Source organism: Rhinoraja longicauda, chromosome 21 (genome assembly GCF_053455715.1).
Source record: "Rhinoraja longicauda isolate Sanriku21f chromosome 21, sRhiLon1.1, whole genome shotgun sequence".
NCBI lineage: Eukaryota > Metazoa > Chordata > Chondrichthyes > Rajiformes > Arhynchobatidae > Rhinoraja > Rhinoraja longicauda.
In genome coordinates, this window is record NC_135973.1 from 24,095,444 (window position 1) to 24,118,234 (window position 22,791).

The window sequence follows — 22,791 nt, forward strand, 5'->3', positions numbered from 1 at the left end:
ATAAAACATGATTATGTTGGTTCTTGTAGGAACTTAATGTGCACAGATTGGCTGTAGTGTTCACATTACAAGTGACTACATTTGAAACAAAAAAAATAGTGATGCCCTGTAAAAGTACTGAACAGATTAAATCATTCTTTTGTAAATACCTTTGGGAGTAATAAAAATATAGGTATTTGTGTTCTGTACACCAATGGTTGAGAAATCTGCACTGGCAAAATGTAATGAAAGGCTATCTTCAGTCCTGTTATTTCTAAAGTCCATGAGCTGTAAAGGCAGGTCAAAAATATTCTCTAAAATATTGAAAGGGTTTTATTTGTGCCATTCAGTACAGGGCAATACAACACTTCACATTCCTTAGACTTTTCAATAAGAAGCCTCTTATTTGTGAGCAAATACATATCTGGTGCCAATTTTACTCTTTGTATGTTTTCTTTCTTCATTGAGCTTCACTGAAAAGCTGATAAGTTGTGCACTGATAAGCTGAGACTGCCCCCTGGCAAATGATACATCTTCATTAGTGGTTTATCAACATTTTTGTTTTAAACATCTCTGCGTTACAAAGTAGCCCTATTTTTGTATGTAGACGATAGACACAAAACGATGGAGTAACTCAGCGGGGTCAGGCAGCATCTCTGGAGAATAAGAATCAACATCTGCAATTCCTTCCTACACTTATTTTTGTATGTTCCTGACTCAATGTATATTGAGTAGCATGTTCACCTCTGAGTCAGCAAGTTCAAGCCCCACCCCAAAAATGAGCACAAGAATATGTACAGGCATTCAATGCTGACCTTGAGAATGACACACTATAAGATTATTTTATAAAAGTTAAATTATGGAAGTATGCACTTACAAAATAGGAGTAGACCAATCAGCTGTTTCAGCCTACTCCGCCACTTAATAACATGTCTAAATTTGCATTCGCTTGTCTCTCTAAGTGTGATGCCTGACCTCTTCATATCAATGAATCTTGCTGGATTTGCCTCAATGCAAGTTTATCCCGTAAGTATGGAGACCAAACGTGGTATGTGGTTCTTCAGCTGCAGATTCACCGGGACAATGGAAAATTACATCAAAGTGTCCCTTCTTCAAAAGTCCACAACAACTCTCACCAACTTCTACAGATACGCCATAGAAAACATTTTATCAGGATGCATCACAGCATGTTTGGGAACAGCTCTATCCAAGACTGCAAAAAATTGCAGAGAATTGTGGACACAGCCCAGACTATCACACAAACCAATCTCCCTTCCATTGACTTCATTTACACTATGAGCTGCCTCAGCAAGGCCAGCAGCAGAATCAAGGGTGAGTCTCACTCCGGTCACTCCCATCAGGCAAGAGGTACAGAAGTGTGAAAAATGCATACCTCCAGATTCAGGGACAGTTTCTTCCCAGCTGTTGTCAGGCAATAGAACCATCCTATCAACAACTAGCGAGCAGTCCTGAGCTACTATCTCGTTGGAGACCCTCGACCTATAATTTAACTTTACTGGACCCTTTATCATGTATCTACACTGGATGACTCGATATCATGTATAGTCTTTCCGCTGACTGGTTAGCATGCAATAAAAGCTTTTCACTGTACCTCGGTACATGTGACAATGAACTAAACTAAACTATGTTATTAAACGTGTGAGTATTTGGAAAAAGGTCCTGGATCCACCAAAAGAAATCCGATGAGGGAACATTTGAAAGATTTTGTATTACGTGTTGCTACACTAAGGAAAAAATGTGATTGCATGGACGTGAGTGCATAGGAGGTTCACCAGGCTGTCTCCTGTGATAAAGTGTTGCAGCTATAACGACAGTCTGGATATGTGGTATTTGTTTTCCTTGGAGTGGAGAAGGCTGAGGAGAGACCCAAATGAGGTATACAAAATTATGAGCATAGAATAGACAGGTAGTGAGAATCTTTTCTCCTTAGCAGAAATATTTATAACCAGAGGAAATAGGTTTAGAATAAGGAGTCAGAGATTTAGAGGGGACTTAAGAATCTTCTCACCCAGAATGTGGTTGAAGTCAGGCATGTTATTCCTGAGGCATTGGCTGATACTGGTTCTCTCCTAAGATTTAAGTAATATGAAGAGGAGCATTTAAAATGAATGGGGATAAGCAGATTATGGATTGTTACTGGAAAATTGGATTCGTATTTGTAGGTACGTAATGACTGGCAGCTGAAGGGCATATTTCAGTGGATTGTGACACTGCATTGATGATTATCAACAACGCTTGTACGATAAGACTTGCCCCTTTGAGGATTGTGTCTTAAAGTCATACAGTACAGAAACAGGCCCTTCAGCCCAACTTGCCCACGCTGACCATCATGCCCCATGTACATTAGTCCTACCTGCCTACATTTGGCCCACAACCCTTTAAACCTATCCTATCCATGTACCTGTTATGCTTCTTAAACATTGGGATAGTACCTGCCTCAGCAACCTCCTCTGACAACTCGTTCCACACACCTGCCACTCTGTGTAAAAAGGTTACTCCTCAGGTTCCTATTAAATCTTTCCCCTCTCACCTGAAACCTATGTCCTCTGGTTCTTGATTCCCCTACTCTGGGCAAAAGACTGCATTTACCTGATCTATTCCCCTCATGATTTTGTACACCTCTATTAGATCACCCCTCATTCTCCTGTGCTCCAAGGAATAAAGTCTTAGCCTGCTCAACATCTCCCGATAGCTCAGACTCTGAAGTCCTGGCAACATCCTTGTAAATCGTCTCTGCACCCTTTACAGCTTGACAAACCTTTCCTATAACATGGCGACCAAAACTGAACACAATACTCTAAATGTGGTCTCACCAGCATCTTATATAACTGCAGTATGACCTCCCAACTTCTATACTCTGTCACTGGGTTTTAATAATGTTTTGTAGAAAGTTCGAGATAGGGTTGTGAACAGCCATTGTATATACAGAAGCTTCCCACAAGACTCGTGTACAAGTCTGAACTTGCGCTAACAGCCATTGTCAAAAGTTAAGAGACCATTGAGCAAATGTACTCTGCACTGATGAACGCCAGGCAAGTATAACTGTGATTCCTTTACCATAGATTCTTTGATGTTATAAACCATTTTCTGCTCACACATGAGCCCCAAACACAAACTTCCAAAAACAACATCCACAAATAGAAAGGCAAGTGTAGAATGGTCACCACTCACCCAGCTTTGTAATGCCAATTTCCTGAAGGTCCTCCCAGGTGATATCAGTGATAAACTCAATGTTTTCATAACCATTCTCCACAAGTGTCTTGTAATATTGAGCAAGGCCAATGATTGAGAGCCATTCCATCAGATCATTCTTAAGAAAAGAAACAGAAAAGCATTGAGAGACTTTGCACCAAAATAAGATGATTTAATTACAAAACAATTCATCTAAAGGTACAAATGGTCAATTGACATTCAATTTTAGGATCAAAATGCATTAGGATTGCATCTTGTTGGGCTTTCTATGTAATGTGACCACTTCAAATGTCACATGCACATTTGAAGTTATCCCCAAGGATAACTAGGATTATGTTTGAGGATAAAACATCATATCCTCAATCCCTAAGATTTCTGATTTGGGAAATTTTCACTAAAAGTGAATTTAAAATTGTGCTGGGTCGGTTACTGTTCATGTTTCCGTTAATAGGCACAAAATTCTGGAGTAACTCAGCGGATCAGGCAGCATCTCTGGTGAGAAGCAATGGGTGATGTTTTGGGTCGAGATTCTTCTTCATTCTGAAGAAGGGTCTCGACCCGAAACATCACCCATTGCTTCTCTCCAGAGATAATGCCTGTCCCGCTGAGTTACTCCAGCATTTTGTGTCTATCTTCGGTTTAAACCAGCACCTGCAGTTCCTTCCTACCCATGTTTCCGTTAAAATCGATAAGCTTAATCACAGGAATAAAACTTCAATGAACCAGTGCAGTAACTGCTTGCTGCAGTTTGCTGCAATTACTGCTTCCTACAATCAAACACCGGAGAAAGAGTAAAATCTCACTGAGAGCATTGCACGTCATTTTTAACATGGAAGTTCTGACAATTACAGTCAGACTGAGTTTCAACAAGCAAACTACTTCACATTGTAAATGCATCAAAGGTAGTTATTAAATAAACTAATTATTTTACTGCAACATAATTTCATACATAATGCTTGTGCCAATCATTTCATATTTATAAGTCCCTAGCAAATTGTGGGTTCCACAACAAGCCTGAAAGGTTGTGAACGAGAAAGAAGCAAAGATCAATATCCAGAGCATAAAACACAGATTGCCATACTATTTTAATCACTCACCATGAAAACACATGATACTTCCATAAAACACACTTTCAAAGTCTAAGATTTACTTCTCCGTGTTGTTAGTAAAACCAGGTTATCTGGAGAAAGAACTGAATAAGAAGTGCAATCCTGGAAGCAGGGGTTGACAACTTCCAGATGCTCTTTTCAAAGATCTGTGGTATTATGAAACTTTTGTTGGAACTACAGTATGTAGCAACTCAGAGCCATGTCTTTCAAAGCAGTACATTAATCACAGAACTGTACAAAAGAGAGGGTGGAGTGAGATATGCTCTTTAGAATTCATTTTTCAGTCAAAGGAGAGCTACATGAAAAATGAAAAGACACAGAGAACCTAATTGAAGGCAAGATAACAGAAGAGGCTTTCTGTCCTCCCATATTGGCCTAAAAAGCATCAAGGAAATTGTGATAGGCAGGTCTGCAAAATAATTAGACAAAGAATCTATTGATTCACTTGTTCCAGAGCCATTGTGTAATTTTGACAAGTATTCATATAAAGTTTACAGCATTGAATTTGGTTTGAGGGAAATTGCAACCAATACCCAGCCTCTTTTCTCAGCATGTTTTCATAAATTCAGAATTTCTTTCTTCTTAGGAATTGCTTTTTTATTGGCTCACTAAATGTCTTTGCTTTTGAAGAATAGTTGTGATCTGTCCCTCAAACGGTTTCAGATGAACAAAGCCATGATGCATCAAATTCACGTGTAGCCGTGGGCAGGTAAATCTGAATGTCAATTCAGGCCTGCAATCTGTGCCTATATCCACAGGGACATAGGGTGCAAATGAGGCTACTTAACTCTGTTTAGCCCTGAAGTTTCACACCAGAATTGGTTACAGAGTACAAATACTTGCCTTTGATGTAAATTTCCTGCTGTTTAGATTGTAAATTTCTGTATGTGGGAGAAAAATGAAAAGCCTCCATGGACTGTGTGGAAAATCTGCTATGCTAAATCTCAATCTGACATAACTCAAATGTTGTATCAGGGTACATAATTTTTAAACTCCAGGATTTTCTGCTACCAGAAGGTATTACCTAAATCATAGCATTGTGGGTTCAAGCCTCTCATCCAGGGACACGAGTACAATTTCACAAAATAAATATCCTTGCTAAAATTCACAAGATAGTGTTGGTGTGGTGCTGCACTGTTAGAGAGGCCATCCTTGGGATGAATCTCCAAATGTTTAGTTTAGTCTCGTTTAGTTTAGTTTAGAAATATAATGCGGAAACAGGCCCTTCAGCCCACAGAGTCCGCGCCAACCAGCGATGACCCTGTACACTAACACGACCCTACACACAAGGGACAATTTACAATCTGTACCGAAGCCAATCAACCTACAAACCTGTACGTCTTTGGAGTGTGGGTGGAAACCAGAGCACTCGAGGAAAACCCACACGGTCAAGGGGAGAACGTACAAACTCCGTACAAACAGCACCCATCGTCAGGATGAAACCTGGGTATCTGGCGTTGTAAGACAGCAACTACTGCTGCGCCACCATGCCGCCTCAAAGAACATTCACTTTACCAGATAAAACTGATGCCTCAGTTTTATCTGGTGAAACAAATGTTCTTTACGTTAGTGGTAATTAATTTAAATTACTAATTAAGGTAGTGGTAAATAATCATCTCATCATTGTCATATTGCTGTTGGTAGGAGCTTTCTGTACAGAAATATATTTTTTAATGTTCAATTAAAACAATGGTTATCCTTAAAGAATACCGCACTTCAGTACAGAAGTATGGATATCCTAGTCAACAAATAAATTGTAAGAATACAAGTTTTCCTTTTTTTATTAATAGAGTCCTTTTCATAACTATGGCCAATAAATCAAGACCCTGGCGACAAAAGCCAATGTGCAATTATTCCATTTTACAAACTGTATAAAGGGAGTATTTCACATTTAAATGTGAATTTAAGTATTTTGTTTATGCTTTGTAAATGAATGACTAAGTTCCACCATTAAGTCCCAAATTGCAAGTGCAGTCCACTCACCATTTCTGTGCTCATTGGCTTACATTGCCCCAGTGCAATACCATCATTTTAAAATTCTCATCCTTGCTGTCAAATCTTTCCATCCCATCGGTCCTACCGGTCCCTAACATCCTTTAGCCCTTCCTAAATCACTACTCCTTTCCCATTTTAGCCTCTTACACATTTCTGATTTTAATTGTTTAACAACTTGCAGTCACGCTTTCCGCTATCAAGACAGGAAAGTCTGGAGTTCCCTCCCTAAACCCCTCTGTTTCTCCAGCTCTCCTTTTATAAGATGCTACTGATTACCTACCTCCATGGCACAACATTTGGCCTGTTATCTCTTTTCATGAGTCAGTGTTAAAATTTACATGATAACGCTCCTGTGAAATGCCTTGGTATGGTTTGTCATGTTGCATAAACTGTAAGATCATCACTTCAAGGGTAAGCACATATATCAAACATAAAAACACATCTCAGGAAGTAATATTACTGTATTTCCAGAACAAAGTGAACACAGTTGAGTCATGCAGATTTAAAAAAAAAAAAAACCATTTAATTTGTTTTTGCAAGCCAACTAACATTGAATTAAGAAGAGAAACTATACTGTCAGCAATATGGTACGCACAGAGACATGCATTTGCAGACACTATCTTATTTATTTATAGCAACTCTTATCAGCCTTTCTGCTGATGCTAGGAATATAGGATGTTAAAGTGACAACTGTGTGAAAATGATTTCTAATATAGTGTACCTATCAATAAGTTGATGCAATAACAAGAGATTCAAATGATAATATTGGATGTGCAGAACTGAAGAGCTAAAGATCCAGTCAGACAATCAAATTATTGCAAAATTATACTAGGATGTAGCTTTCATATCAACAATTAGTTAGCAATCTTACATTATCATTTACATTATTTACATTATAAATGGTATCATGATGGAATTTCCTACCTCTATCATGTAATACTAAAATGTATTAGGAATATGTTAATTAAATATTAAACCAAACATTTCAGATCTGGTGATGTATGCAAGATACTGCAGTTCAAGTTGTGAAAAAATGTTTATTTATACATGTTTATTTCCTCATAATGTTATATATTTTGCTCTCCATGCAATGCAAAATAAACACAATTTACAATTTTCACAAATACAAAGAAAGCACATTTAACACACATGCCACAGTATGAAATCTCTCAGGTGCATGCAGGAATAGTTAATGAATTTGTTTATATTTCTTTCAGATTGCATTTGAAACTTTTAGCCTCTTTAAAAAAAAATCAGGCCTTAATAAAAGCTGGGATCAATTGAAGTCCACTACCTTGATTTAAACTGTGATACTTACTAATTGTATATAACATTTTGGGGTAGCAATAGGCTGTAGAATCTCCCTCTTTCATTCTCTGGGTGATCATTACATGCTATTGGTTTAAAACGGCCCAAATGTATCATGACTATTAAACTGGGATCCAACTAACACTATAGTATTAGCCATAACCAAAGCACTTTTTTTCAGTGGTAGATGGGTGTGAAATTCACATCATTAGTTTCTGCTTAGTAAGATACCTTACCACAAACAGGATGACTCTGTTTTGATCTATTGTGTGGGGGGAAAAAAACGACTTAAATCATAGGTCTCAATGCAAACATGTTAGATTATAAACACTGTAGGTCCCTTTGCAAAGTCAACAGAAAGTCAATTGTTTTGGACGATTAATTTACCCAACCACTATTTTAAAGGAAATGAAAAATGATGCACACTGATTGTCCAACAGTGACTCGTGCTTTTTTTGAAACTTCCAGAGGATATAGGCTGCAAGATGACTCGCAACAGAGTTGGACTGTTACTTCAAATGCATTTTAGTTTCCATAAAGCACTTTTCATACAGATCTCTAGGCATGGTAAACTTTCTCAATTATGTCATCTTTAGCAGTCATTCATAAATATGTACAGTATTTTAAATAAATACATCGGCGATGCAATATTTTATTAACTATTGGTTGATAAACAGTGCAGTTTATATCAGAGGCCATGCTGCAATATAAATCAGATTCAGCCCGAGATGCTGCCATATTTCGAATAACCAAAAGTATAAAGTGAAACGTGCACATTTAGGAAGAACTAGTTAATCAGCCTCTTGCACCCTGTTGCCTCTCTAATTGGGTAACTCTGGCAGCAACAGAATGACTAGATGAATATATTGGCCATAGAGTTGAAGGATTGTTGGAAGATCAGTAGTGATGTCCTCTGTCCTCTCCTCCAAAGGGATGCCACTTGGGCTAAAAGAGGATGAGAAAGAGGAGATAGAGTGAAACTGGGGCTTAAAATGGGAAGAATATTGTACTACAAGGTGTCCAGATAGCAACGGCTAAAATTGGGGATCAGTTGATGGTCTCACCAATAACTCTAAATACTAAAATATGCCAATCATATGGAGTTATTGTCATTTCAAGCTGAAATGGAAGCTTCAAACTGTGATGATGTGCAAACTTTTTCAATAAAGTCATGTTCTAGCAACATCATGGATGTCCTATCATTTAAACAGCATTCAGCCTGAATGAAAAAAATTCAGTGCTGCTTATTTCATTTCTAATCTGCTGATGATGCTTTAGGATAGATTTCTTTCCCCTTTAGTCACACTATTTCATAGTTTGGTCTACTATGACCCGCTTGTATGATGTATCAAGCCAGAACTTACTGAAAATCAATATTATATGAACAATTTGTTCCGATATTAATGTGCAGATCAACAACAACTAGTGAGCATAACTGACCCCATGAACTGTGAATTGCCACATGCTGCTGGAGGATCTGCACCACTTCATCATTATCTTGGTGAAGATACCATTATTCCCTTAACTCCCAGTATTTTTTCATGAAGTTGCTGTAATTGCTTATTTGCTGTTCATTAAATTCACCACAGAAAGTTACATCTGTCAGTAATGAACAAAGTAAGCACCTTTTTTTACGGATTTGAGAATGACTAATAACTGTCTATCAACCTTGCTTGTCCAGAAAATGAACATTTAAAAAAACATAGCATTGCATTCCTACGGGTGATATGTTTTGGAGATGTTAATAAAATCACTATCTAAATTTAACATTTTTTTCCCCGTAACTTTTGTTCCTTTCAGTTAACACATACTCTCCCCTTCTACATTTTCCTCTCCACTTGTACCTGATGTTGAACTCACTTCCCCTCTTCCCCTGTGCCTATGTGCTTTGTTTATTTCTCAGACCTCCCTGTTTATTCGGTTGTTCACCAATATCTTAATTGCTGGGTAGCTCTCACTGGGTGCGTTCAACCATGAACTTTCAATAACTTTGAGTGGATGTGAAGAGTGCAGGAATAAATTATAAGTATCACACCACACATTTTAGCAAATTTAGCATTTTCGAGTCTGACCTACTTGTACAATGGGTAGTGCCTATATTTGGCTGTTTCTATAATTTCTCAGCTGCCCTATTTCACTTTATATTGAAGAATTTCAAATATGTATTCCCATAGAAATATGGCTAAAATATTTTGGAATGTAAAAGTATGTTAGATGCAAGCTAATTGGCTTTATAAGGCGAGTCGATCTGAATTGCAGATAATGATTGCGATGCTGTGGACATAGTTTGTAAGAACAGAAGAAAAAGAATGAGAAAAGGCCAAAGGACCCCTGGAGAATGATTTTTATTTCGTGGCTGATTTTCCACTTGAAGTCACTTTCCTGCCTTACATCAAGAGATAATAAGTGAATCCCTAGCATTCTAAAATCTGCTAACCTCCGCCTTGAAAGCTGATTCCACCCTCAATTGCATCTAGAACTAGGGAGAAAGTCTCAAAATAAGGGGATCAGCCATTTTGGATTGAACTGTGCAAAAATTTATTTGCTAAATGGGATTTAAATCTTTGGGATCCTCTATTACCTAGTATCCATAAATCTTTTGACCTCAGCCTTGAATATGCCCAATGACTGACCCCCCACAGCCTTAATGGATAGGGAATCCCAAAGATTTACAACCTGGTTAGAAAATTAATTTCTGTTTAGCTCAGTCTAAAATGCCTCAACCTTCTTTGCTCCTAGTTCTAGATGCTATTGTGTGGAAACAGCTATTCAACAACTACATTATCAACTCCTTTCAAAATCTCATATATGAGATCTTATTCTTCCAAACTTTAGTGAGTAAAACCTAAGTTTACTCACAGGACATTTTGTCATCCCAGTAATCAATCTGCTCTATCTCCAAGGTAAGTCCATAATTCTTTTGACATGAAGACCGAAGCTATATGCAATGCACCCGGTATGATTTTACCAAAGTGCTGCATAACTGTAGCAAGACTCTCTCATTTATCTTCTTTGTTCTTACTCCTCTTTCAATCTTCAGAATGGAATTCCTGCCTATCAAACGGTATTTAAAAAAAATAATATGGGGATTGAAATCACATGGCTGTTGGAGTGCATTAATGAGCTTTTCCATCTACAATTTGGTGTTAGTCAATATGCGATGAGCTGATATACTCGCAGTTGCCCAGTTCAATTCCAACTTGGAAAAAAAATGGATGAAGTTGTCTGGTAAAGGTTGTTTGTTAAAGTAGAAAATAAATGGATAAAATCTGATTGATGGGAGCTTTCTGCCTTTGAAAGTTAATATCAGCTCAAACCTTCCATATTATTATACCGACTGTGTTTACCATTGCCCAGACTGGAAAGTTAATACCAAAATAACTTTAAACGCTTCTTTTTAACAAATAAAAGTATCCAAAACGTTTCTTTTCTTTCTTTACCACTTTGGAAAATTCATTGAAGAATTGTTATAATTGCCAATATTGCCGGTAAATTAATTCACAATACTTGAGATTGAAAAAGGATAACCTGGTCATAATTAGCTGGCCAAATGAGTAACAAATTCATTAAAGAATTCAAATAAAGGGCAGAAATCTTTGCTTGGTCATTTGTATTAGTATCACAATATAGTATATGTATATTGTATTCACATCAAAAATTCAGGTGTCATGAAAATTAATTTCAGGTGAAGAAATACATTGCCGATACAACACCATATCACCAGCATACTCTGTGTGATTGAGGATGTCTTCTATTTTAAACACAATTTAACATTCGGTTAAATCACTCGCCTTAGGAACTTGACACAAATGCTTTGACATCTTTGTCACCTTTATTACATTCTGGTTCCTTTAAATGAATGGTCAAGTCTAAGGAACAAACTCCATAGGTAGATAGCAGAAGCATTAGTAAACTAGATAATTTCTTTCAGAATGTAACATTGTGGCATATAGTACACAAGTCATTTCAGATGTGATATGTGTCAAGTATTGCATGCTTGGGAGGAACATGCAGATTTAGAGCTATCTCAGCTCCACTAGGGGTCTATGTTCATGACATGGGAGCAGAATTAGGCCATTGGGCCCATCGAGTCTACTCTGCCATTCGATCACGGCTGATCTATTTTTCCCTCGTAACTGCATTAGAAAATTAGATAATTTGTTTCATGAAGTATTGGCTTCCTCTCTTCACATCCGTGTGTTATAAACACATTGATAGAGATTGATCATTTTGATTAGATATAACTCTCATCAGAATTGTATCACAGAACCAGCAGATTGAAAGTAGATGGACTTGATGACCAATTTTGACCAGCAGTTCCGATATATAAAAGTATTCTTCAACCATCATACAAGTTGGTGCAGCGATATTTATAGTGCCAGAGACCGGGTTTGATCCTGACTTCGGGTGCTGTCTGTACGGAGTTTGTACATGCTCCCTGTGACCGCGTGGGTTTTCTTTGGGTGCTTCGATTTCCTCCCATATTCCAAAGACACAAGTTTGTAGATTAATTGGCTTCTGCAAATTGTCCCTAGTGTGCAGGATAGAACTAGTGTACGGGTGATTGCAGGTCAGCGCAGACTCGGTGGCCCGAAGGGCCTGTTTCCATGCTGTATCTCTATACTAAACTAATCTAAACTAAAAGTGTAGAGATGGAACAGTAAATACTTTACATTTAGATGATTAAGTCAGAGTAGCCAAATATATCTTTTTTGATACCTTCTTTATGTCCATGGATTAGGCATTGAATTATTCTCTGTTCAATCCACAGTGACCACAGGGTAATTTTAAACTGTCCATTTGTTGATCAAATATTCAAAAGCCGTTTCGGTTTAGAGTTGTCCATGAGGGTTAAATATAGAGCTGTACATTGTATATTGTTTCAGATGTTCTTTCATTCATCGCCAGAAGGTGTAACTTCCAAAAGTCCATCCCTAACTTCTTTAGACTTTAGATATACAAGGTGAAACAGGCCCTTAGGCCCACTGTGTCCGCACCAACCAGCGATCACCCAGTACACTAACTCTATTCTACACACTAGGGACAATTTACAATTTTTTACCGAAGCCATTTAACCCACAAACTTGTACATCTTTGGAGCGTGGGAGGAAACCGGAGCACCGATAGAAAACCCATGAGGTCACAGGGAGAAAGTACAAATTCCGTACAGACACTACCCATAGTCAGGAACAAATCCGGGTCTCTGGCGCTGTAAGTCAGCAACCCTACCGCTGCACCACGGTGCCACCATGAACTGAACTGAGTGGTTTGGTAACCCATTTAAGAGGGTAGTTATGTTTCAATCGGACAAGTGGGTCTGAGGTTTTTAAAGTCCAGAACGGGTAAGAATAGCATTAATGAAGCAGATGGCCTTTTACAATCATGGTCACCTTTATCAATACGAGCTTTCAATTAAAATAGATTAACTCAATTCATTGAATTTAAATCCCATGCCATTTTGTGGTGGGATTTGAACTGAAACCTCCAATACCCTTAGTTTAGTTTATAGATACAGCATGGAAATGGCCCTTCAGCCCACAGAGTCCATGCTGACCAACGAGCACCCGCCTGTACACTAGTTGTATGCCTCTGGATTGCTGCTTCAGCATTGTAACTACTGTAGTGCTTCCATACCTATTGTTCAGCTCTCTTCAATTTAATTTTCCACTGCAGTCAATTGACACTGTTTTTAACTTCCTAAATGTCCTCAGTTTTGTTACTCTATTCATTAAATAACTGCATTAAATGCCATAGGAGGGTATCATGGATATCAATGACTGGACTCTTTAATCCATTGTAGCATTTGATCAATGATTTGTTGCTGAATTGTTTACACACTTTCCTCTTTCAGATGCTGTTAAGCCGGCTTCTACATTCCAGCCTTCCTACTGAATGAATCCTACTTGCTGGCAATTTACAACACCACTCAGATTGAAACATTTTGGAATGGATGGGATGGTGGCTGAGATGTAAAGAATAATGATTTGGATTTAGGGTAGGTTTAGGGTTCAGGACAAGAAGATGCCATGGATTGGTGCTGGAGGGAAGGACATATTGTTCACTGACTAACAAAGCCTTTTTATATTGAAGCAGGTGATAAAACTTACTGGTTGGTAGTCGGGCAACCACTCTGAGACATTCAGGCGATTTATTTCAATGGCAATCTTTTTCCTATGTCCGGGTTTTGTTACTCCAATTGCTGTTAGATCCTAGAACACAGAGTTTGTTACAATTCAAGATGCCATTGTTGAAAGTGAAATTCAAAATGGATGTGGTATTAGGCCATAGCTAACAATTACTAAACTGACATCAGCAGTTTCCAAAAGCCAGTCCGAAACTATAACCTTCCAATACCAACTGTGACTGTCTAAGGATTTGTATTGCAGATGATTCAACTCAACATCAGTGCAGCAAAAACAGTTGATATAATTGAAGATAGACACAAAATGCTGGAGTGACTCAATGAGACAGGCAACATCTCTGGAGAAAAGGAATGGGTGACGTTTCGGTTCGAGACCCTTCTTCAGATATAATTCATATGTATTAAAAGGAAAAGCCTGCGACATTAGTATGAGTTGTCTAGAACAAGGAGATTTTATTTGTTTGCCATGTTTTATAAAGGGTCCCATATATGCTGTTCAGTAATAAAAGGTTATTTTGACCCATCTCGCTGGATGGTAAACTCTTATGATCCTGTGGTAATTGCTCTTTCTACTACCCTATGTTTCTCCACATCGACATGATCAAGCTTCCCGAAAACTGGGTTCATTCAAAATTTGCCTCATGAATCTTCTTGATATTTCATTGAGAGATTCACAAAGGTATCTGGTATTTAAATGGTGGTCTGAGTTAAATTTGCTTAGAAGTGGAGTTGTCTTTACCTTCTTTGCTAATCTAGATTGTGAGTTGGCTTTTGGAGGGAGAAGTGACTTTAAATTCCCAATTTCTCATCCTATAATCTTGAAATAGGGCACACAAAGTGTCCAAATCATGCCAGGGTTTTCCAGACTTGTTCTGACAAAGAACTTGCCAGTGATCTTCATATATTCTCATATCTTAATATCATGGAACCATCCAGGAATCACCAGTTTATGTCAAAAGTGAATTGCATCGAAATTTGTCTTCTGTTAAATACACTAAATTCATAATATAGTGACACATACATACATTGAATGCTGATTCTATTGACTTTGAATGGAACTAAATTTCATAAATGAAGGTTGGTGTGGTTTTGTCACTATATTCTTTAGTGCATAATTACAAAGATAAGTATCTATGCAACTTGTTATTGGTGGGTTAAAATAACTAATGCAAGGCTATCTTTCACATAAAACCATTATTAACTCCTCACCAGCGACAAGTTCCATGGGAATAGCAGATTTATACCTTCCAACATAACTATGCAATCTGTCCAAAACTGACTTGAATGCAAAATAAAATCAGTTGGCATGTAAAATTGCCATTGTGCCTGATATTGTTAAATTTCCTGATGAATAGACTAGGTTAATTTTTTTCCTATAATCTTGAATAGGTAGTTTATAAAGCATGGAGCCCACTTGAAATCTTGTATTTGGTGCCTCAAATCACCATTAAGTCTTTTAGGGTTAGGGCTAGGTTGGATATTGGTCTTTGGAGACACAAGTGACTGCAGATACTGGAATCTTAAGCAAAAAAACACACTGCTGGAGGAACTCAGCGGTTCAGGCAGCAACTGTGGAGAGAAATGGACTGACGACATTTCTGGTCGGGTCCCTTCTTCAGAGTGTCTGAAGAAGAGTCATGACCCGAAAAACCATATGTCCTTTTCCCTCCACAGGTGCAGTTGGGAGCACGGGTGCAGTTTTTGGGAGTTGGACTTTGTTTGGCATAATAAACTATTTCAAAGAATCAGAGATTTATGATTATGTACTTCCCCTTCCTTTGCACTGGAGTTTTGGATTAGTGAATAAAAGTTCTTTTTTCCGGTCGGCTATTTGAATGCCGCACATTATGACAATCTCTCACCTTGGGGGGAGGTAAGTCTGGCTTAGTATGCCTTGCCCCTGAGGCAGCACGCCTCCTGTCGACTGAGTTGGTGCCAAAGTTGACGAGGAGTCCACCACTTGCTCGACATTCATCCTCCTTCTTAGCTGAAGGAGGCTGAATGGAGACAGGAGCCTTTGAGAGGAAAAATGGGGAAAGATCAGGGGTAAAATGTGAAGGAAGGAACAGCAGAAAGTCTTGTGTAGGGTCAGTGCCCAAATAAGGTTAGTCTTGAGGAATGAAGGGAGACATTGGAGACCAATTCAGCCAACCTTCTGCCCTAGATTTAATTTCATGTAACCATGTGCACACGATGCTGTGCTATTCTCCCATAAATTTCAATAACATTCCAATTCCATTTTCAGCTTAACTTTAAATGTTTGATTTCTTCTCTGATCAGGTACCTTTGCCTATCCTGCATTGTTGTAGTTCAATCCATACATCGTTAAAAAGCTATTAATCTGTTCCGGAAAACATTAATAGCAAACTCCAGGCTTCAGTCATCTCCTGTCCAATATGCAGAGTAATTCCCAACATTAATTCATGTAAACTTTCATTGGCATAGACCAGAAATATACAAGATCATGAGAGGGAAAGATAGGGTAAATGCACAGAGTCTTTCACCCAGAGTAGGGGAATCGAAAACCAGAAGACATAGGTGTAAGATGAGGGTAGGAGATATAATAGGAAAATGAGGGGCAACTTTTTAATACAAAGTATGGTAGGTATATGAAACGAACTGTCGAGGCAGATACTATCACAACTTTTAAGAAATAGGTACGTGGATAGGATAGGTTTAGAGCAATTCTGGCCAAATGCAGGCAGGTAGGACTAGTGTAGAAGGGGCATATTGGTTGGCGTATGCAAGTTGGGCTGAAGGGCCTGTTTCCCAGCTGTATGACTATGACACTAAGGCTTTTGACTAACACGGAGTATCCATTTTATTGCCAAGTGATATCATCATGGTGATGCAAGTAACTAATTTTAATTCTCTGTCTCACTCACACTCCGCCCTCTCTACCCTCAGCCTCTAAGCTTCAGGGAACAGTACTTCACCTTCTGATGGGCACGTTGTTACCTTCCAGACTCAACACTGAATTCAATAATTTATGATCATCAGCAATATTATTCCAGATTTCCAATCTTCCTTTAATAATTTCAGTGAATGGTTATGCATTTGGTCTTTGACTAGGCTGTTGTTTGCTTGCATAATCCATTTTTGCCTTTCAATCCTGTCACAGACTTTACATTTTGGTCTATTCTTCCCTCCCACCTCACTGCAGCTTGAAACCTATCCCTAACTGTTCCCCGTTTTAATGGTTTCATTAATATGAAACTCTGTTTCTTTCTACTCATATGCTGCATGTGTTTATTACTGTTGACCTACAGTAATTTGTGAAGCATACCATATAAAGATGGCAGATTTTTTTCCCGAGTAAACCATGTGGACTTGTATTGCATCATTACTGTTACTAGCTTTTTATCGCAGGCTAATTAATTAATTGAAATTCAATCCCCCTATGACCTTCGTGGGATTTGAATTCACATATTTAATCCATTGATTTAAACACTGCACTACCATACCAAATTTCTATCACACTTCGTCTTAATCCTTTAAGGGTATTTTTCTTGAAATTGATATATAATCATGTAATCATTATTGCAACCTAAAAGTGATACGAATCTGGACATTCTTGGCGATAAGAAAATAGACAAAAAGTAGTACATTTTATGAAAGAACTTAATTTTTGATTTACAGGGCCACTAGACTCAGATTAAAATATAACGGAATTAGAAGAATTTGAGTTAGTATGTGTGGTCTGTGGAGTTTGTTATCTACACAGTGACAGAGGCCAGTGGGTGCCTGTCAGTCTGCATGAATCGAAGGTAGACACAAAATGCTGGAATAACTCAGCGGGACAGGCAGCATCTTGTCTGCATGAATCACTATGTCAGGAAGGGGCTTGCGACAAAATAGGATGTAAAAGTGTAAGAATGAACTACAGATGGTGGTTTATACCAAAGATAGACACAAAATGCTGGAGTAACTCAGCAGGTCAGGCAACATCTCCGGAGAAAAGGAATAGATGATGTTTTGGGTCGGAACCGTTCTTCAGACAACAGTGCCCTCCATAATGTTTGGGATAAAGAACCATCATTTATTTATTTGCCTCTGTACGCCACAATTTGAGATTTGTAATAGAAAAAAATCACATGTGGTTAAAGTATACATTGTCAGATTTTATTAAAGGGTATTTTTATACATTTTGGTTTCACTATGTAGAAATTACAGCTGTGTTTATACATCACGCCATAATGTTTGGGACACATGGCTTCACAGGCATTTGTAATTCCTCAGATGTGTTTAAATGCCTCCTTCATGCAGGCATAAGAGAGCTCTCAGCACCTAGTCTTTCCTCCAGTCTTTCCATCACCTTTGAAAACTTTTATTGCTGTTTATCAACATGAGGACCAAAGTTGTGCCCATGAAAGTCAAAGAAGTCATTATGAGACTGAGAAACAAGAATAAAACTGTTAGACACATCAGCCAAACCTCAGACTTACCAAAATCAACTGTTTGGAACATCATTAAGAAGAAAGAGAGCAATGGTGAGCTTACTAATCGCAAAGGGACTGGCAGGCCAAGGAAGACTTACACAGCTGATGACAGAAGAATTCTCTCGATAATAAAGAAAAATCCCCAAAACACCAGTCCGACTGATCAGAAACACTCTTCAGGAGTCAGGTGTGGATTTGTCAATGACCACTGTCCGCAAAAAACTTCATGAACATAAATATAGAGGCTACACTGCAAGATGCAAACCACTGCTTAGCCACAAAAATAGGATGGCCAGGTTACAGTTTGTCAAGAAGTACTTAAAAGAGCAACCACAGTTCTCGAAAAAGGTCTTGTGGACAGATGAGATGAAGATTAACTTATATCAGAGTGATGGCAAGAGCAAAGTATGGAGGAGAGAAGGAACTGCCCAAGATCCAAAACATACCACCTCATCTGTGAAACACGGTGGTGGGGGTGTTATGGCCTGGGCATTTATGGCTGCTGAAGGTACTGGCTCACTTATCTTCATTGATGATACAACTGCTGATGGTCGTAACATAATGAATTCTGATGTGTATCGACACATCCTATCTGCTCAAGTTCAAACAAATGCCTCAAAACTCTTTGGCCGGCGGTTCATTCTACAGCAAGACAATGATCCCAAACATACTGCTAAAGCAACAAAGGAGTTTTTCAAAGCTAAAAAATGGTAAATTCTTGAGTGGCCAAGTCAATCACCCAATCTGAACCCAATTGAACATGTTTTTTATATGCTGAAGAGAAAACTGAAGTGGACTAGCCCCCAAAACAAACATAAGCTAAAGATGGCTGCAATTCAGGCCTGGTAGAGCATCACCAGAGAAGACACCCAGCAACTGGTGATGTCCATGAATCGCAGACTTCAAGTAGTCATTGCATGCAAAGGATATGCAACAAAATACTAAACATGACTATTTTCATTTACATGACATTGCTGTGTCCCAAACATTATGGTGCCCTGAAATGGGGGGACTATGTATAAACACTGCTGCAATTTCTACATGGTGAAACCAAAACGTATAAAAATGGCCTTTATTAAAATCTGACAATGTGCACTTCAACCACGTGATTTTTTCTATTACAAATCAATAAATGATGGGTCTTTATCCCAAACATTATGGTGGGCACTGTATATCAGGATGTAAATGTGTTGGATTATAACAGTGAATTATGTCATTTATCGACAAAACAAAAATCCGAACAGTTTTTGTGAGAACCAAAACCAGTTCTCAGTAAAACTACATAAGTGAATTAATGGCGGGAGGCAGGCCATGTCTATTCTGCTTCATATGGTGTAAGGAGCCTGTAGTTTCCTTTGACTAAATAATCAGGAACAGCGTTTTGTTAATGCACTTTGTTTGAGTTAATTGCATTGGAATATGATTGCAGATGAGTGCTTTTCTGTCACTATCTAATCCACAAACCTCACTGTGCGTATTAGTACATAAACATGAGCAAGTTTGTCGGAAATGGATTTGTCTGTCATTTTAACCAATTCACCATTGCTCAGGTGGTAGGCAGAGCAATTTTGTTCAAACACATGCAGCATTTGGAGGCCAATGACACAGTGGCATCTCACTCGGTCTCTGTTACCACTTGTCCTTCCTGCTGTTGGCAGACTTACCTCAGGGGTCATGCGGCTGATGGTTGGAATGTCATAGCCAGCATTGATAAAGTTAGCAGCATACTGCTGGAGTTGGAATTCACTGAGCCAGTTAAAAACTGTTTCTGGGTTCTGGATAAAGGATAACAAAAAAAAAATGGAATGGGAACAGTTTAGAATTCAGTGGTAAAAAAAATCTAACGTCAAGATGTCACATCCTCCAGTAATCTGGAGGTAGTTAAGTCTTCAACAGTAATGCTGAATTCCTTTAAAGCAACATGTGATAGCGTAGAAAGAAATGGTCCAACACAAATTACTACAGAGCCAACTAAATGGAGGGATGAATTGATATGATGGCAGCCACACTTATCTATTATATTTTGGAAGTTGCTTAAATCAAAGTTAAATAGCTATTCAGGATCCCATTCCTAATTGTTCTTTCGATACTAAAAGGGGAAAAAATCCCATTCTGTGACAGTGATTATCGTAAGGTAGTCCCTTGGAATTAAGGATGGTTTGTTTTCATTGATGAGTTCAAGATGCCTTGAAAAGTGTGCATTTATTAAATGTTGTACACCGTTGTACTATCATAACATCTTCTGTTCCACCAGAGGCACAAACACCCTCGACTACAGCTACACAACCATCAAAGATGCCTAACACTCCATCCCAGCAATCCTTTTTGGAAAATCTGACCATCAGGCTGTGCTGCCTCTCTGCTTACATGCAGAATCTCAAGCTCTGGATCCAGTATAGAAAGTTGCACAGTGCTCGTCTGAGGAAAGAGATAAGCCTCTACACAACTGCTTTGAGTCAATATTCCATATTCCATATTCAAGTACTGAGCAACCAACCTAAATGAGTTCACTATTGCTCTCACAGACTTCATCAGCAAATGTGTAGAGGACTGCGTGCCAAAGACATTAAACTATGGATGAATCATGAGACCCATTCCCTTGTGAAGACTAAGTCTGAGGTGGTTAGGTCGGGCGATCTCGATCTACACCTACCACCATAGATGCCATCTCCTTGGCCCTACTCTCATCCCTGGAACATCTGGATAACAAAGACATCAATGTCAGATTCTTATTTATTGATTAAAGCTTGCCTTCAACACCATAATTTCAATCAAATTGATTTCCAAACTCCTAACACCCAGCTCTGCAACTGGATCCTTGATTTCCTAACTCCTCGAATGTAATCTGGCACGATAGGCAACAAAACATCCTCCATGATAATTCTTAACACCAGCCTCATTCCAGTCTATATCAATGGTGATTAAATGGTTGAGAGCCTCAGGTCCCTAGGTTTTAATATGAACCACTATTACTCCTGGCCCAATCACATTGAGGAAATGGTCAAGAAAGCACTCCAGCTCCTCTACATCCTTTGAAGGCTAAGAAAATTTGTCATGTCTCCAACGACCCTTACCAATTTCTTACTATGGAAAGTATCCTATCCAATGTATTACAGCTTGATATAGCAACTGTTCAGCAGGTACAATGCCGCATGGTAGGCGGCTCTGGAAGGTTAGATTGCATGGGATCCAGGGAGAGTAGTCAAATGAATGGAGAATTGGTTTAATGGAAGGAAACAGGGTGATGGTGGAAGGTTGTTTTTCAGACTGGAGGCCTGAGACTGGTAGTGTGGCCTCGGGAATTGGTGCTGAGCCCATTGCTTTTGTGGTTTCTATCAATAATTTGGTTGATAACGTAGAAAGCATGATTATTTCAAAGGGGGAGGTATCGTCGATAGTGAAGATGGTTATCAAAAATTACAGCAGGATCTTGATCAGCTGGGCAAGTAGGCTGAAGAATGGTTAATGGAGTTGCAATTTGGGACGGCAAACCAGTTATCAAACTGATCCAATGATTGTGTAGGAATGATTGAATGCTTTCACTCAGCCCTTGAACATTAATTGACCTAGAGGTTTCCAAGATCTAATAACCTCCGATAGATTCCTATCCTTAGTCCTATAAATATGTTTCAATTTTAATCCTAACTTATTTGAAAATGTTTGACAAAAGTCTGCTTTACTCTACTACATCTCTTTCGAATGCTATTCGCAGCACAGTTAAGCTACATTATAATAAAGCAAAACGAATTTTAGAGGCGTCACTGTGACAGTTCGCCACAGCTTAAATGACATTGGGAAATTAAGATTTCAGCTGTTGCCATAGCAACACCCGCAACCACCAGCGGCTGCTTCGGGCAACTCAGTCCCAAATAAAATTGAAGAGCGAGCGAGTGCCACAAAAAATGGATGTTACACAGTGAGGGGCTTTACAGCTTTACAGTTCACTGTGAAAATGTTGCTCATCCTATCAATTTTAATGGTGGTTCCGTACTGACCAACAATTGAGTTTTCATGCCCTGCTATTGCTTATGTCTAATTGTTTTCTAATTATAACCACTACACATTCATTTATGTTAACTGTTAACTGTGGCTCAGGGAGTAACCTGTGGCTTACATAATGCAGTGCCGCTCAAACTGTGCCCAGTCAACTGAGGACCAAGTTGATATTAGGACGGCACAGTGGCGCAGCGGTAGATCTGCTGCCTCACAGTTCGATCTTGACCTCAGGTGCTGCCTGTGTGGAGTTTGCACATTCTCCCTATGACCGCGTGGGTTTCCTCCCACATCGCAGAGACGTGCAGGTTTGTAGGTTAATTGGCCCTCTGTAAATTGCCCCTAGTGTTTAGGATAGAACTAGTGTGAATAGTGTGAACTAGTGTCCATGGTTGGCATGGACTCAGTGGGCCGAAGGGCCTCTTTCCAAACTGCACACTAAACTAAACTAAACTAAATTAGGTATCAGGCTCTTGACTGTTCCCATGTTTCAATTGCATGCTGCATGATGATGGGGTCAATCTAATTTGCTTTGCTTTTCTCCAAGGCTACTAGCCCACATGAGACAACTCTCCTTTCTAATATTTTGACTTCCTTCCTTCCTAAAAGCATT

General features: G+C 38.7%; 1 protein-coding gene across 9 annotated transcripts in view; it reads right to left on the bottom strand.

The window, feature by feature from the left end:
• Window positions 1–22,791, bottom strand: part of caskin1 (CASK interacting protein 1) — a 383,904-nt gene that overhangs the window by 19,290 nt on the left and 341,823 nt on the right. For 5 of the 9 annotated variants that reach the window (XM_078418132.1, XM_078418130.1, XM_078418128.1 and 2 more), the window contains 4 exons: window positions 19,850–19,960; window positions 15,609–15,761; window positions 13,712–13,813; window positions 3,172–3,310 (listed from right to left, as the gene is read on the bottom strand). In XM_078418132.1, the coding sequence (XP_078274258.1) occupies window positions 3,172–3,310; window positions 13,712–13,813; window positions 15,609–15,761; window positions 19,850–19,960 (505 nt within the window). The remainder of the gene's footprint in view (window positions 1–3,171; window positions 3,311–13,711; window positions 13,814–15,608; window positions 15,762–19,849; window positions 19,961–22,791) is intronic. The other 4 variants (XM_078418134.1, XM_078418129.1, XM_078418131.1 and 1 more) reach the window with 3 other exon arrangements.